The sequence below is a fragment of the Topomyia yanbarensis genome, chromosome 2 (assembly GCF_030247195.1).
Source record: "Topomyia yanbarensis strain Yona2022 chromosome 2, ASM3024719v1, whole genome shotgun sequence".
Taxonomy (NCBI): domain Eukaryota; kingdom Metazoa; phylum Arthropoda; class Insecta; order Diptera; family Culicidae; genus Topomyia; species Topomyia yanbarensis.
The window spans coordinates 219,044,905-219,062,197 of NC_080671.1; the positions used below are offsets into that span (position 1 = coordinate 219,044,905).

Here is a 17,293-nt window from a genome sequence, read left to right on the forward strand (position 1 = left end):
CTCGCTCAGCATAAGACGGAGGTAGTTATCGTCAACAACCGCAAGTCGGCACAATATGCAGTTATCCATGTGGGAGAAGTCGTGATCACCTCACAGCGGAGTCTGAAGTCTCTCGGAGTCACTATAGACGACAAGCTGACCTTCGGCAGCCACGTCAGCTATACATGCAAGAGAGCGTCGACTGCTATTGCGGCACTTCGGGTTCGCTATGATCGCTGCCTTGAGAGCGCTGTTTGGAACTTCATCCGGCCCTGGAGCTTTGTTCATTGCTAGGGAATTAGCCACTGCGAGCAGTTCTTCATTCGTCACCGGAGCCACCATTTCGGCCGTGCCCGCACTGTCTCGTAGTGCAGGTGGCCAGGGGCTTGTGGCTCGAGACGGGAAGAGTACTTCGATAATCGTCGCCAGCCGGTATGCAAGATAAAGTACAGTGTATAACTCGATAGTAATAACTTACTAGATAATCTACTATACCGGGTCCGCAGAGACTCCTCATCACGAAAATGTTCTTGGCTTTGCACATTTTGCTCTCTCTGTTGAATTCGGGCCTGTTTTGCCGCTACACCCACTTTGCGTCCAGAACGAGTTATACGTTCACTGTCGAGTCGAGTAGCACATCTTTCAGGTTCAGTCTCCAAGGTAATTCCCATCGCCTCCATAGCTTGTAAGATCGATGAAAATCATTGGTTGAAGAAACTGACTGCCAAATAAGTCACAACATTGACCACCTGCCTGCCAGAATCTGTGCATGTGTTTTGGCGCTAAGGAACAGTTTCCACTATTCAGAGACACATTGATGTTTTGGGTGTGCAATAAATTATTAGATGATAGACTTTCGTAGATCCTGACATGTTCGAAAGATTCTAAAGTTATTTTTACTTCAGCCTGACGCCACTTGCAAAAACTGTCCTCGCCGGGTGAACACTTTGAGTGTTGGGCATTTTTGTTCGATGACTAGCAGTGTTCGAGGGAAGCCCAGTTTGCACTTCGCATATGTTCTACAGAATTTGAGTTTCTCCAAATCGCCAGCCCATGAAATCTAGTTAACTGGCCGATTTATTTGTCCTTCAACTTACCTTTCCCTTTCCCACCGATACCTTTGTTTTCTTTCTTCAGTTTTCGTAATCTCGATCCCATACGCTTCTCAACATGTCCGACGTATTCTTTCTTCCGTACGATAATCTCGTCCCAAAGAACAAGAAACCATGCACAGACGCTCACATATGGTCAAGGCTCCGAAAATGGCAACCACAGGCGAATTTTTTTTATCAAATTTTGCGTCAAGTGTTTGTTTTTCGTATGCATATAACCACTAATATTAAAAAATATGAATGGAGATCCCAGAAAAAAATCCATGTCTGTCATTTATAAAAGTTTGTTGATGCTACTTGCATGATCTGAAAATGACTAAAAGACCGTAAGAAGATAAAAAGGTAAACAAAATCCACATTTTCAACTTTTTGCTTGCAACCACATTTTTTTATCGTAGTCTAATTTAAATTTGATGATATTGCTTGAAAAATTTAGATGAATGTGGATTATTGCTTATTTTCAGTTGTGAATTAATGGAAACCAAATAACTTGTAACGTGACAGACCAAAAATTCGAAAAAGTTTTGTTGACCACACCAACAGCATGCATACAATGTCTAACCTGCATTTTTTCTTACTACTTTGAGTCTACTTTTTGAAACTGTATTGTGAATACCTTAAAGTTTTATTCATTTTTGAGAAAACACAGTTGATCTTATGTAACGTGACAGATGTTTTCTGCTGTAAGCTGGGTGCAACTCCTTCGACCTGACAAATTATTGACATAAAAAAGTGTCAAAAACAAACTTCTTCTTACTTCTGGTAGCTGGAAGGTTAGCATGGCTGTCAGTATCCCGGTTTTTACAATAAATTTAATGGAAAGAGTTAATTTTTTGTCGATTTCATATCATTTCATTTGGCAAGCGTGAAAAAAGTGTGATGGCGAAGTGCATCAAAATCCAACTTTCAAAGGAATAAGCAATATTTTGCAATATTAAACAAACAAGTTTTATTCAAGAGTAATATTTAAAAAGGGCAAGGGCGTATGAGATCTTGAATGCACTACTTTCAATATATATATATATATATATATATATATATATATATATATATATATATATATATATATATATATATATATATATATATATATATATATATATATATATATATATATATATATATATATATATATATATATATATATATATATATATATATATATATATATATATATATATATATATATATATATATATATATATATATATATATATATATATATATATATATATATATATATATATATATATATATATATATATATATATATATATATATTCGAGTATTCTTCCAAATTTCTTAGTATTTGCCAGCCATATCAATTTTTATATACTAGTTGGTTGCAATTGCTGTTTACTACAAATAATGGATATATGAAATGTTAAAACTAACACAGTCGTGATTCGCTGGTCGCTCAATTTTTAACAGGAGCCGCTTTTTAGTTGTACCTCCGCTAGTTGGTCCATTGTCGACATCTGAATGTCAAATTCTCATGTTAAATTCAATTCGACAATAAAACTGACAATAGTTAGAGATATGAGAACTTGTACTAATAACATCCCCTTTGATCCCCCTACTAATAACATCCCCCAGTTTTAACATCTGTCAACCCAACCAGCGAATCACAATTGTACAAAATTTCCAACAAAAACCGTATCACAACATAAATTGATCTGAATCAGCAAATACCTTCATATTTTTGAATATATATATTGAATTTATGGTTTTATTTTTCCATGATTTGTAGTTTGCGTTTGTTGCATTCAACTAATGTATAGAAATTGGTAGGTCGTCGCTTTGAATATAAAGATATTTACTAAATAGTGATAATACACATAGTTGAGGATAATTAAGTTGTCTATTGTTTGAAGTAGCCAACTCTATTTTATATTCTTCTTGATGAAAATTAACGATGAAACGTCTACCTGTTCAATAATGAAAAAATAATTAGAATCAGTCAACATACCATTGAGATATGGCCTTTTGAAGTACATTCCAACTTTCATTTATTTTTTTTTTTTTTGAATTACACATTATATTTAACGTTTGGTAGACAACCCTATTTTCATATTTTTTCAGTGCACCATATAAATAACACCATTTGTACATTATATTTATGTAATTAAATCGCAAGGGTTTCCTTTAAAAACCGCGACACGTATAAACGATCTTAATAGTCAATGGACAAACATGGATTCACGCTTGAAGTCTGGTAGAAAACCCATCTATGACCGCATACCACATCCAAACCGTTATAACTTTCGATTCCGTCAATGAAATATTTTCAAACTTGCAAGGGATATACTTGATTACTATATCTTTCGAATGCCACGTACTAAATAAGTAGACAAATATTTTTTTGTTTATAGAGATTGGACCAAACCCGTGGGTGTTTGCTGGTAGCCTTATGAAACGTATCATAAAACTTCAAATCGCCATATCTCTCGAATCCCTCGATGGATCATTTTGAAATTCACTGAGAAGATGCTTGGATACTGTATCTTTCGAATGCCGTATGCCAAATTTATGGTCATTTTTTTTAGTTAATAACGGTTTTAGGAACACCGTGCAATATATACGGGGTGCGCCATCTCGATGTATCCTATTTCAACATTGAACAACTCCGCCATTTTCCAGCCGATTTTAACAGATAAACAAAATTCTGGAACCATTTTGGGTATAAGTCGATTTACACCAAAAGAACGCGCTGAAATCGTAGCGCTTTACATTAAAAACGATCGTTCAATAGTGAAAACTGCGTGCTTATCGTAAAAAATATAGCAGGCCCACTTCACCCTTTCCGGCGGAGTAAATAAACAAAATTGTCGAATTTGGGGGACACAGAATCCACACGTTATACATCAAACACCACTGCACGACCAGAAAATAACTGTTTGGGCCGGAGAGTGCTCCAAAACAATCATTGGTCCTTATTTTTTAAAGAGGACCACGCACGCTACTGCTGGATTTTGGCGCACTTTGTCTGTCCACAAATGCCGAAATCTTGTGGCATCTTGCCAAACTGCAATCAAGTTCTTGCAGAGCAAATTCTCAGGATGCGTTGTCTCAAAAAATTGTGATTTGGAATGGCCTCTTCGTTCTCCGGATTTAACGGTTCCAGACTTTTTTCTGTAGGGTTACTTGAAAAGTAAAGTGTATTCTAGCAAACCTAAGTACCTTGACGAACTCAAAGCTAATATACGAGCTGAAATTGCTGCAATTATGCCCGAAATTCTGTCCAATGTAATGCAAAATGGCCGCAAAAGAGCTGCTTTTTGTGTATCAAATGGGGGTGGAGATTTAATCAACGTTGTTTTCTAAACCTGGTTTATAATAAATGGCATAGAATATTCTAAAAAGACTTGTTTACTTGTGAAAACGGCTAAAAATGGAGGAGTTGTTCAATGTTGAAAAAGGATACATCCAGCTGGCGCACCTTGTACCTTCTGCTGGGATAATTAAGAAATTAAACATACAAATTTTGAAGACCTGTTATCAAGGTTTGTAATTAAATTCAATCTATAAGAGGCGACAGAACAAGAAGTATAAACCGGAGTGGACAGGAGGATCCAAAACCAGGAGTGAAAACCTGAGAGTCAAAACCCACTTGGATTGCTTTGATTGTTATACTCACTCCCAGAAACGAGCATAACAATGATTGGTTTCCACCGCTCCTTTGGAAACAGGCTCCTTGGTGTGAAAAATGTGGTTTATTTGAAACACTGCTCAAAAATAATCCTCAAGTAGACAGTATTCGAAGAAGTTTCTTGTGGACGAGTTTATGATGACTTTGTTTCCACTTACTTGGAGTCATTTATTTCGCTTCTCGTTTTCCAAGATATATTTAAGATCGATCAAAGGGTCATTAGTTAGAAGATTAGCTGTCAGAAGGTACTGGCAAATGAAAGATTGCACATTGATAAGTGATCAAGACACAATCAGGCAACTTGGAATTTTTTGGTGCTTAATCCAAGCGGTGGTAGGTAGAAAATTTGTCCTGATATCCTTTTTCGTTTTATCGAAATAAAATTCGGCTGGTAGGGTGATGAGCCTATTTGCGCCATGTTTCTATTATCACCCTACCCGTTTGAAGCCGTTGGTTAGAGCAGTGTCTGCCATCTTTGTTCAACGCATTGAGTCAAATGGTAGCGCAACAATAGGGGCACTCGATTCGAGTTTTCATTGTGCTCAAACTCGAGAATTTTACCGTTTTCAACGCATTTGTGTTGTTATATTGGTTCTTAACAACGAAGCAAAGCGATTGATGTCAATTTTTACGCATTCCATTGATTGTAAGGCAAGAAATTACCGAATTATTGAGGCACCTTGCTTAGTATGGTGAAAATAGGCTCATCACCCTATATTAAAACGGACCATTACTATATTGAACGATAAATAACATGCTATAACTTTTAAAGCATACAAGACAGACATTTGGTGTCTTCGGCAGAGTTGTTCACAAAAGAAAGAGCTATAAGTTTGCGGAAGACATCATCTCAATATAATCACATAAAAGAAAATAATGAAAATATCTCACTTATAGGGGGATTAATCAGTGAAAACATAATGTCAAAAGAAAGAGCATATTAAATCCAATAACTTCTCCGAAGATGCTATTGATCTCAGCTTAGCCGTTTTGGCTGTAATAGTTAATTTCATGTTTTTGGTCTTATTTCTAGATCGTCGCTGTTGTGCTATCTTATGACAAGCGCCATTTAGCACTTTTCGAGAAAAACGATTTTTAAAGTTTGAGATTGAATATCTTAAAATTTATAAATGCTAGAAGCTTTTCGGAGAAGGCATTCGATGCTTCTATCTTTTCTGAAGTAAACTCTCGATTTGTGCGAAGATCGGTTGACTATATTTACATATAGTCTATATATGTTAAAATGTAAACTAAAGTCGCTCACATACGTGTCATAAGTGTGTATTGATGATAAAATATGTATGACGTGTCACAAATGTGTACAGAAGATTTCATATAAAAATGAATTATAACTGATTCGTAAAATTATGCGTTATAGATCACTATGTCCAATATCATACTTTTCCATGCGATAGCAGCAATATCAGGTTACAAAATGATGGTATTAGAACACAAAGTTTTTCCAATTTTCCTCCTTTATTCAGGAAAAACAATGAACAAAAATTGGTTTCATTGACAATTTAGAGACAATGTATATCAAACAATGTTATTGTTGACAGGTGACTAGACGAAACAAATGCTCTTCTTGCATAATCCATCACTACATTTCGGTATACTTTACAAAACAAGTGGAAATCTCAAAAGGAAATTTGTTCAATAACCATGAATATATAAGCCAACCATTCCCAGAAAAAAAAACTATGGTAGGAAAAGTTTTGCTCCCGAGACAAGAACCTAGCTAATGCTTATGGTTGATCTGCATAGGAATCCTATGTCATCAGAGACATCTGTTGGTTTGCTATAAGCTTTTCGGATTATAGCAAGCCAACAAACTAAGAATGTTGTCTCTTTTTTCTTTTTCATACGATAGCACAACTCGATCACTCGAGAAATTGGCGCTTGTCATAATCGTGTTTCGCTATATCTCAGTAACCCAGCAGAATTTCAAAATTCTGAAAACGCGACTTTATGGAGATTTTAAAACTTAGTAACATGGCATATCTAACTCAGTTCACCCCAAATTGGCGTTTGTCATAAGATAGCACAACTGCGACGAGATATTGGGAAACGGCAAGAATCCGTCATCCGTATTTAATGTTGAATATCTCCTTCGCTAATAATCCGATTTCAACAAACTAAAATTCGTTCGAAAGGTATTCATATAAGCTGAAGATGTATAAAATGTTTATCTATGCTGTCAATTTCGACGGTAGTTTCAAAAAACCTGTTTTAATCCACCTAGCGGTGCAATTGTGCCTTTCTCATTTCTCTAAATTATGGCACGGAGGCTTTTTATGTTCAACATAATTGTGGAAATGTCCATTACATTCTTAGTACACTTTGCACTTATACACAATGGCATGCCAACCACGAACTTGATGAGCTACGTGTCGACGGTGAAACACTTGAAACAAAAAAAATATCATACTCCATTAGCCTAATCAGCATTAGATCAATGTTATCTGCTTGCTAACTTATTTTGTCATGCGGGGGTGGGTATGTGAGGAGGGCGAACGTCCCATGAACGAACGACTCCCCAGCTTAAATTGGTATGCTTTGTGATATAGTGGTGGTTTGAAGATGATGGGGTTGAAAGGGAGGGGTATGAGGGCTGGATGGGGTGGTGGTCTGAGGGGTGATTTAAGGAGATTTTTAAAGGAGGGGAGTGAACAGTAGAGAGGGGGTGTAACCCCTCTCCGTAAACCATCAACTACGCCCCTGTTAAAATCCAGAAACCTTATGCGAGTCGAAAAAAAATTTGGCCGGGATTAGGTTGACGTTTTTCAGAGTGATTGCATAACCTTTCTATATGAGAAAGGCAAAAATGTGCCAAAATCCAAAAAAGTGAATCGTCGTCAAAATTTTTTTCGAGTTTGCATCAAATCTCGACGTTTCATGCACCTAGGACACATTTAGCATCAAAAATAAAAATTCTATTTTTAATTTTTCCTATAATTTATATGAGAAATTTCTGTGTGGCCGCACTATGAAACCCGTAATTCCGGAACCAGAATTCCGATCGATCCAAAATTCAATAGCAGCCGATGGGAAGGTTGCACCTTTCATTTCAGACTAAGTTTGGGCAAATCGGTCCAGCCATCTCTGAGAAAAATGAGTGACATTATTTGACACATATGCACATACATACACACACATACACACACACATACACACACATGCAGACTTTTTCCGATCTCGACGAACTGAGTCGAATGGGATATGACACTCGGCCCTCCGGGCCGGGATTAGGTTGACTTTTTTCAGAGTGATTGCATAACCTTTCTATATGAGAAAGGCAAAAACTGCAAAAAGTGCCTTTTTTGAACATTAAAACATCCCTATCTTAGGAACTATACTTCAGAATCAAAAACAAATTAATAGCGTTCTGTCTGGCTGTGAGGCCTTTCATTTGCAATAGGTTTGGCTAAGATCGATTCTGCCATTACTGAGATACACGAATGAGAGTTTGTCCTTTACATACACACACAGACACAAACAGACATTTCCCAAATCGTCGAGCTGAGTCGATTGATATATAAGACTCGGTCCTCCGATCCTCGGAAATTTTTTTTGAAAGTTTGATCGAAGCCTATACATTTATTTTATAAGAAATGTAAAAATCGATTTTTTGAAGCCATGAGAAAGAAAACCCCCTTAATTTTACCTCTAACAAATCAAAACAATTATCTACATCACATCTTATGCACTAAGTTAATTGTTTAAATCTATTTCTAAAAACATCACTGGATACAGAGAAGTCAAAAAATTCGTACACACTATTAAAAACACTACACATCGCCCAAATGGGTTCGTTCTGTCCATATTCAGTACTTTTATAGTCAAGTCTTAAAAAATTCCACGATCTTAAACTTCTAAGGGGTACATTTACATTAATTTGCGAGAGTAGGTTAGGGGCATCAATTACACCAGTTAGAACTTTTCCTACAAAAATGGCTCTTCCTTCCTCTGAAACTTAGATTTCTTGAACTAAATTGTAGGTTTTTAATTCAATGTTTAGCTACTGCTCATCCCCTAGTTTCTATTCTTAATTCATTATATGAAACCAATCCTACTAGTAGAATTCTAAAGCCTTTCATATCATGTATTACAGAAAAAATAGTTGAATCTCCATTCAATAATAGACACTTCTTTGGTAACGCAACTGTACAATATTCTTTCCATTCATCGTTCTCAATTTGCTGAAACTTTTTTAAATCAGAAAATTATTAATATTAACGAAAAAAATATTTATTTCACAGATATTAATTCACATATCAATATTTTTTTTTCGTTTACGATCTCCTTGTTCAATTTTTATTGCAGAATTAACAGATTTATATTTTACATGCTCAGTTATTAAAAAAATTGTTCCACAATTGTTGCATTTGTTCTGATAGTCTTAGTTCTCTATTAGCTCTTGATTCTATAAATTTCAATAACAAAACACATCACTTTGTATGATTGATTGCTTTTTTTCACCCGCAACTTAGTCGTAGCTTACAACAAAAAGCTTACCACTGCCAAAATATGAATGAAACGAGTAAGAAAGTTAGTTTTATTAGCAATTATTCTGAAATTACAGCCATTTGCAACTATTTGGCTCATACAGTTCTTCGAAATGTAATCAGGGTATTATTGTGGTTATAAAAAAATCGTTCCATTAATAAAGTTCCAATTCGAAACCGAGACCCAATCAGTACCAATGTCAAACTCCTTCATATTTTGGACTACGTAGGCGATTGAGTGAAGACTATCAGAGAGAATTCTGCATTTAAATGTATTTAACCGACGAAAAATTATCCATTAATGGCTATCTTTACTCACGCACAGCACATTGTTATAATTTTACTATTTTGTCTAACATAATCAACGGAGTAGTGAAAACAAACTACAATTTATAAAATTTTCGATGCAGACGACGTTGTTACCCAAGTAACCATAAGCATTAAGCCATTGCACTATATTGGCTATACATTTGCACTAATGTTGCATTGAAACTCCATTACAGCATTAACAACGCAATAAAGCTCTTTATTAGCATCAATAATGCATAACTGCACAGCCGACATATAGCATTATAGCTTGCTCTATATGCGTATATAAAGCTGATATAACGCGTACATGCTTCAAGGATCTTTAAAGCATGTAAGCTTTACAAGTGCATTTAATGCCATTATAGAGCCAATAAAAAGCTGATATAATGCTATTGTAATGCTGTGGGTTTATTTGTTATGCAACTCTTCTTGAAGATTATATTCGGCATATTTCATTTCAATCGAACATATGCAATATGGTCCACGAAGCAAACGCAGCGCACTTACCGTGAAGGACGAGGCAAGGTACCTCAGTTCGAGACTTACTAAAGGTAATTTTCGTAAACATTCATATCATGTGAGAACGAAAACCCATTAAGGATATTCATTACAATGCATTAGGACAGAGTCAATTACGGTTTTAAACAGAATATTTGATTTTAAAATTTTTCCTTTTTGCTCATCATACCGAAAGGAAACATAAGAAATGGTTTTAAAACCATGGCGGACAATGACAACCAACTGAAGCTTTTTAATAGCATTAGTAGTGCCAATATAAGGCTTTCAAATTTGACATTTGTACGCTTTTGCTATATAATAGCATTAGTACTGCAGAAACGAGCTGTCAATTTCCGCACAGTAATAGCACTATATTTCGCCTTTTCTGGCATAATATCGGCATTAAATAAGTATTTAGGGCTTCACGGCTTTTTAGGACAGCTTTATATGTGGATCTAAAGCAGATATTAGGCTACGTTATAATGCTTATTGGTTACTTGGGTAGGACCTTGTAGTTTTATCGAATTATTATTTTTTTTTTCAAAATAAATGTTCACAAATATATCAAATACTTCATGTTACTAACCATATAGACATTCCAAAGAAACTTAGTTCTTCCATTCGTTGAAAAATAAAGTTATTTTCTTTATTTTTACCATTTTTTGTTAATAATTTTTGTTAACGACCTATTGAGTCAATTTGTCAACAGTTGTTACGGCGTTTAATTAGCAAGGGACTGGAAGGTGAAGTATATTTTTCAATATTTAGAGCCATAGTAGTCAAGCGAGAGCAAGGAGTTGAAGGGAGAAAGCTTAGAGCTCACCGGCGACTTAACCTTTTGTCTGCTACCGTAGGAGTCAGGGTCTTTTGGCATTAGAAATGCGAATCACCTGAGTCTACGGCATGTCTGGACAAGCGTAAAGTAACTTGTTACTTCATGCTGTCGGTTCCATATATAAGGTTATAGAATTAAAACCGTTTTTTAAGGAACACCCTAAAGCTTACATTTGAACTTCTCGTGCAATGGAAAATATAAAAAGCTAGAGCTTGCATGTCTTCAGCAAATTTGTCTTAAATGTGTTGCTCTACAACTTCATCGAAGACAGTAAAGCTCTATATCAAACCGTTAAAAAGTTCTATTTTAAATATTGCTAAATTTAGAACCACCCTAGCATTAGCGGTTTAAGCAAAAACGTACAACAATTTTGCCAAACATGTTGTAAGGCTAAGTCGTTTAATTTTAAGAAAAAGATAAAATTCCTGCTAAATTCGCATTCTGGACCACTGTGCATTGTTATATTTAATCCATGAATTAATTTCTATTCAATCTTCTCGGCTGCCAATTAGGGTTCGCAGTACCGACCCTTTTTGGCGAGGACCGGTACTACGGTACTGAAGCCCTCAGTACCGGTAGTACCGGTAAAGTACCGGTAGTACCGGTAAAGTACCGGTACTGGAATATTTTTTTTAAAAATTCGAAAAAAGCTTCAAAGTTAAATTGAATGCTCAAACTGATGACCTCATACTCAGATGATTGATTTGTGCTGATAAAAAAACATGTTTATTGTTTTTAATTGATTCGGAATGGCACGACTCATTTCAGCAGAAAATATTTTTCGTATGCGGCACCTTCTTTTATTTCGAAATCTAGGCCACTTTGAAATCAATAACTGCTAAGCGGTGCGACTTTTGTCGACTTCAACAGATGGTAAATGTAAGAAACACTATTAACAACAGTAAATCAAAGCGAGAATGGCAGGTTGCTCGCATTTCCTCTCTTGATTTTCTGTAAATTGGTTTAGACCTGCATACCAAGGCTCCTTGCTTTCCTGTAAATTATGGAGTATTGCTGAATTTTACGATCACCAATAATTACAAATCGCCCCATTTGGAGTAGTTCACCAAGTCTAAAATTGTTAGCTACTAAATCGCTATCCGTTCTTCTATAAATAATGGCTTAAGAGCAAACCAAAGACATGACTTAGACCATAGTTTTATTTCGCGCCACCCAGTGAATAATGGAAACCAATCAGATTGTCGCTAATAAAAAAAATCATAGCAAATTTTTACGTCCCTTACGCTAGATGTGAATATTTTGAAAATTAGTAAAAGATCGTTAAAATTTAATTTCGACAAAATAAAGCAGGAATTTAAACATACCGTTCAGTACAACGGGAGCTAGTAATGTTTAATTTAGAGAAGGTAATTATTACAATTAAAAGTCATCTTGCAGACCAATATTTTGAGACAGGTCCCCCTATAGTGCCCACATATTTTTCATAAAAAATTGCATGGTACCGAAAATACCGGTACTGGTTTTTGTTCAGTACTGGTATTACGGTACCAAAAATAGGTCGGTATTCCCGGGATTTTCGGTACCGGTATTACCGGTACCACAACCCCACTGCCAATCTGTGTTTATATTTCCAGTAGTTAGCATAAGAAACCGCGTGTGTCCTTGGTTGTATATCCGCAATACAACACCAGTCGTTTCAGGTACTTAGGTAATGCGTAAATTATAAGGCTCAAAAAACTCCAGTTAGTATAACAACGATTGCGAGTATAGGTTGCATATGAAACGGTATTTTATTCAATCGTTCGTGGAAAAATAAAACATTGCTGTCGTTATAAATTGATAAATATTACTTAAATTCGTTATATTGTATTGTTTTGGACCGTCGTGATTCGCCGGAATAAAGTAAAAGATACTGAGAATAATAAAGTCATTTACATACTGCTTGAACAATATCTGATTCAATTCAACATGACTAACACTCCCGCCATTCGGATGTCCAGAGTTAAAGTTGCTTTTTTACAAACTGAGAATTTTCGAAGTAATCGAACAAACGATAAATCTATCAGTAATTATCGGCAGCTCAGAGCAATAACCATATGATAACAACTCTGAGAGTTGCACAGATCGTATCACTTATCAAGGTGAATCCATATTGGTGTAGCTTTTAGCCTATCACACTAACAAATACTTCTTCCAGGTTACGGTCTCCATAACAACGTTTGTCACACTAACATTCCTTCCCTTCTCCGATGACGGTAAGGACGTGGCCGTCGCCGTTATTGACATTCAAAAGCATGACACAGAAAAAAATATTTTGTAATATTAAGTTTATTTTTATGCACATATTTGGAGCATGAATATATATGTAAAATTAAGTTCAACCACAAATACACACGACTTGTGCTTTCTCCAACGAATTTTATTATAATTTTACACGTGAATTGAAAATTACAGTTTCTTTAAACGGAAAACCAATGGACTTCAATGTATTTTATTCGAATATTGCTGTAAAATGCATGACATGTAATATTACACAAATGAAAGTATATGAATGTATGTTTTTGATGCTCCAATTGAGTGCATTGATTTTAACGTAATTTTCAATAAAATTTTTGATTCAATCTTTGTATGTTTACATTCGTATTGATTTACATGTCGTTTAAATTTCGTTATTTTTTGGTGTGAAACTTCTCGAAACGTGCACATTGAGGATGGATAGCTACTCCCAGACTTCATTCGTTCAATTTCGCTTGTTCTGGGCAATCACGGAGTAGAAACTACGAATTGTACGGTCATCATGCTCATACTGATGCTCATGCTTAAAATAAGAAATTAGATTACTTCCAAGCATCAACAAAACAAAATACTTTTCCCGGGGAAAATCGTTGGCGATTGAACATATGGAGATTTTCGTAACAGTCAATTTTTTTCCACCAGACTAAAACTTTGCTGCAACTAGTGACAAAACGTGTTCTCGTAGTAATACACATTTCTTTATTTTTCAGGGTGCGCTGATACCATTGCCGATACGTTGATCGAAAGCGCTAGGAAGGGAACAACAGACAACATAACTGTCGTGCTAGTATTTTTGAAGGATCCTAATTTGATAGCAAAATCGATCTGGCTCAGTAACATGGAAGCTGCTTGTGACAAAAATAATACAACCTTTGAGAATGAGGTAAGATTAAAATGCCATTTTACATAAGGAGCAATGTGGTACAAGTAAATATATTTTTCGTAACTAATCTCAGTGTGGTCCTTCCATTCGTATCACTCCAACTAACCACTTCATCATCAGAACAAGACGATTATGCTCTTTTGACATACTGCGTTATGATATTCAATATTTAACAGCAATTTCTCACGATCAGTCATTTCAGAATGTGTTCATGTAGTATTTCGAATCGCAGTTAGACGCATTTAAGAAAATATATCCCAGCACAAAAAAATAAAAACATACATTTTTTAAATAACTAACTTCTATTATTCCAATTTCATTGTAAAACCCCAAGCTAATCCCCTTAGCAGTGAGATGAGACATTTCTCACACATATTACTGTTGGATTATACATTGGTTTCCAGAACCCATGTTAAGTAACGGCACCCAACTAGAGATGGGATGAAAACAGTTTCTAGTCCTCAACGAATGAAACCCCGAATGAGCGGAACCAATTATAGAAAATCAATTAAACGAACGAAATAAAAAGATATAAATCAAAAAATGAAAACAGATTTTCAAATTAATAAAATGAATAGAATGATTAATATGAATCAAATTAACAAAACACATACATCAAATTAGATTAGCTCATTAAATGAAAAATAAGCAATGTTTTTTATAGAATTCGTTTATTTGATAAGGCACGATTGCATTAGCTAAAAGTGCCATTTTTTCTTTGTTTTACGTTTTGAATTTCTTAAAACTAGGAAGTTACACATTTAAATATTATTTTGTTTTTATATAATGAAACTGGAGAAATTTTACAGTTAACTTATACATATACAAGAGAGGATAATATAATATTCGTAAGATTAGGGGGGGTATCATTTTGTGTGTTTTTTGTATAGTACATTGAAAACCCGTTTTTATCAGCCCCCAATTTTGTCAGCTTTTCGACCCGATTTCATCAGCCATTATCAGGATTATGAGGCTATGTCCACGGATTGATGTTATATATTTGAACAGTTTCGGTTTAGTAGAGAAAATAACTAAAATTGTTCAGCCATTGTTCCAATTTTGTCAACCAAAAATACACCAAAGGGGCTGATAAAAACGGGTCCTCGCTGTAGCACTTAAAATTTTTTAAAAGGAGATTATTGGAGCAATTTAATTTAATATTTTACAAACATATTAAAACTAGGAATAACTAGATGGAGTTATTCAATTTTATTAAGATTAGGGGGGATTAATTATGGCTATTTTTATGTAGATTACATATTGATCAATTAACACTAGAATATACAGGGGGCAATTAAGTTTTGGGAAGATATTCAGGGGGAGGAGGGTGAAGTCCTGCATCTGCATCAGATACAGGGGAGAGTGGGTGGGCAAAGTTGACAGGGAGAGAAAGATACTAAATTTCTGTTTCTGGCATCGGGAATCAACGGTAAGGATAACAGACATTACAGATGCTTAGGGTCATTTGCGGACGTACGTGATCCGGGATTCCACGAATCTCGTCCTTCATGGATGTGTCGAAGAATACAGTTGAATCAAAAGCATGGGGGACGTTGGGATAATATAAAAAAAGGATTGATATTTTGTGCCATGTAAGTACACAGTACAAGGACATTAATCGGGTTTGAAAATTGAACTAGACAAGCCTCTCGAAATTTGCAATTACTAACGGGTTCAAGATATCGCATCGGATGAACAATCGATATGAAAGGTTCCAAAATCGATTTTTCAGCGCCCGCCAGCATTTCCAAACTCATCGTATGTGTTGAGTGTATGCAACCCAAAGCAATACGCAAACAACAATATTGGATTCGCTTTAGTTTGAGGCAATGCATGTTCGCAGCGGAGCGGAAACAGAAACTCCCGTAATCCATCACCGACTATATCGTTGTTTGGTACAGCCTAATCAGGTCTCGTGGGTGGGCACGCCACTATGTTCCGGTTATTGTACGGAGGAAATTGATCCTTCGTTAGGTCTTCTGTTTCCTGATGTGACATCCCCAGGTACCTTTAGAGTCGAACCAGACCCCGAGATATTTGAAAGTTGAAACATGAGCAATAGTTTAACCCATTATTTGAAGCTGTAGTTGCACTGGTTCACGCTTCCTTGAAAAAACGACTAGCTCAATTTTCTCCGTGGAGAACTCGATAGATGTAGGGCCCAAGCAGATAAATTGACCTATAACAGAGACCACACCGTCATCAGCAAGTTGCTTTAGCGTGCAGGAATTGACAAGACATTCGTCAATGTCATTCACGTAAAAGTTATAGAGAAGGGGACCTAGACATGCCTTGGGGAAGACCCATGTAGCTAATTCGTGATGTCGATAAATCACCATGAAAAAAATGCATGTGTTTTTCTGGCAGCAAGTTTAGCAAAAAGTTGTTTAGAGTCGGTGAAAGACCATGCTGGTACAGCTTCTCAGAAAGAATTTTGCTAGCATATGCCATTTGAATTTCTGTTGAGAGCAACGCAACTTCGTCCCTTTTTCCTTTGCGGAAACCAAATTGTGTATCTGACAGTAATTCATTTGCTTCAACCCAATTGTCGAAGCGAAACAAGATCAGTTTCTCAAACTACTTTCGGATAAAGGATACCATTGCAATGGGTCGATACGAGTTGTGATCGAAGGCTGGTTTTCCTGGCTTTTGGATGGCGATGACCTTTACTTGCGTCCAGTCATGCGGGACAATGTTACCATCATGAAACTTATTAAATAAATTCAACAAGCGTCTCTTGGCAGAGTCTGGTAGATTCTTTAACAAGTTAATTTGATGCGGTCTGGCCCTGGGGCTTTCTTGTTACATGATAAGAGAGCAAGAACTCTACCATCGAAAACGGTGTTTCGTTCGTGTTATCGTGAGGGGACGCTGCGCGGTAGATCTTCTGTGCCGGACGGAATCCGGACAAACAAAAATATACAACGGCAAAATCGAATATACAACGGTTTGAATTCTCCACACTCTCGTGGCTACTGTTTTGGTTTCATAAGGGCCGGGCCGTGCCCCCAAAAGTGTTCATCGATGTTTCTCTCGATAGTCCGTAAACGAACCGACGCCAGTAGCTACGTTATTTGAATTTCTTCAAACTCTTCATGCGCGTTTCCGCCATCGCGTACTGTCGGTAGCTGGCTGGCACCCCGTCCTCCCGGAAGGTTTTGTACACTGTGGTCGTCTCCGCGTAAACGTCTGAGCACTCTTTGTCCCGCCATGGATTGGGAGGGCGCCCGCTAGGGTTCGCGTCTGGTATGCGTTTAGTCTGAGCTA

The 17,293-nt window shown here is 36.2% G+C and overlaps 1 protein-coding gene across 3 annotated transcripts in view; it reads left to right on the forward strand.

The window, feature by feature from the left end:
* LOC131682914 (serine-rich adhesin for platelets-like) overlaps positions 1 to 17,293 on the forward strand; it is a 1,216,708-nt gene that overhangs the window by 587,393 nt on the left and 612,022 nt on the right. For all 3 annotated transcript variants that reach the window (XM_058964729.1, XM_058964727.1, XM_058964728.1), the window contains one exon: positions 13,854 to 14,026. In XM_058964729.1, coding sequence (XP_058820712.1) covers positions 13,854 to 14,026 — 173 coding nt within the window. The remainder of the gene's footprint in view (positions 1 to 13,853; positions 14,027 to 17,293) is intronic.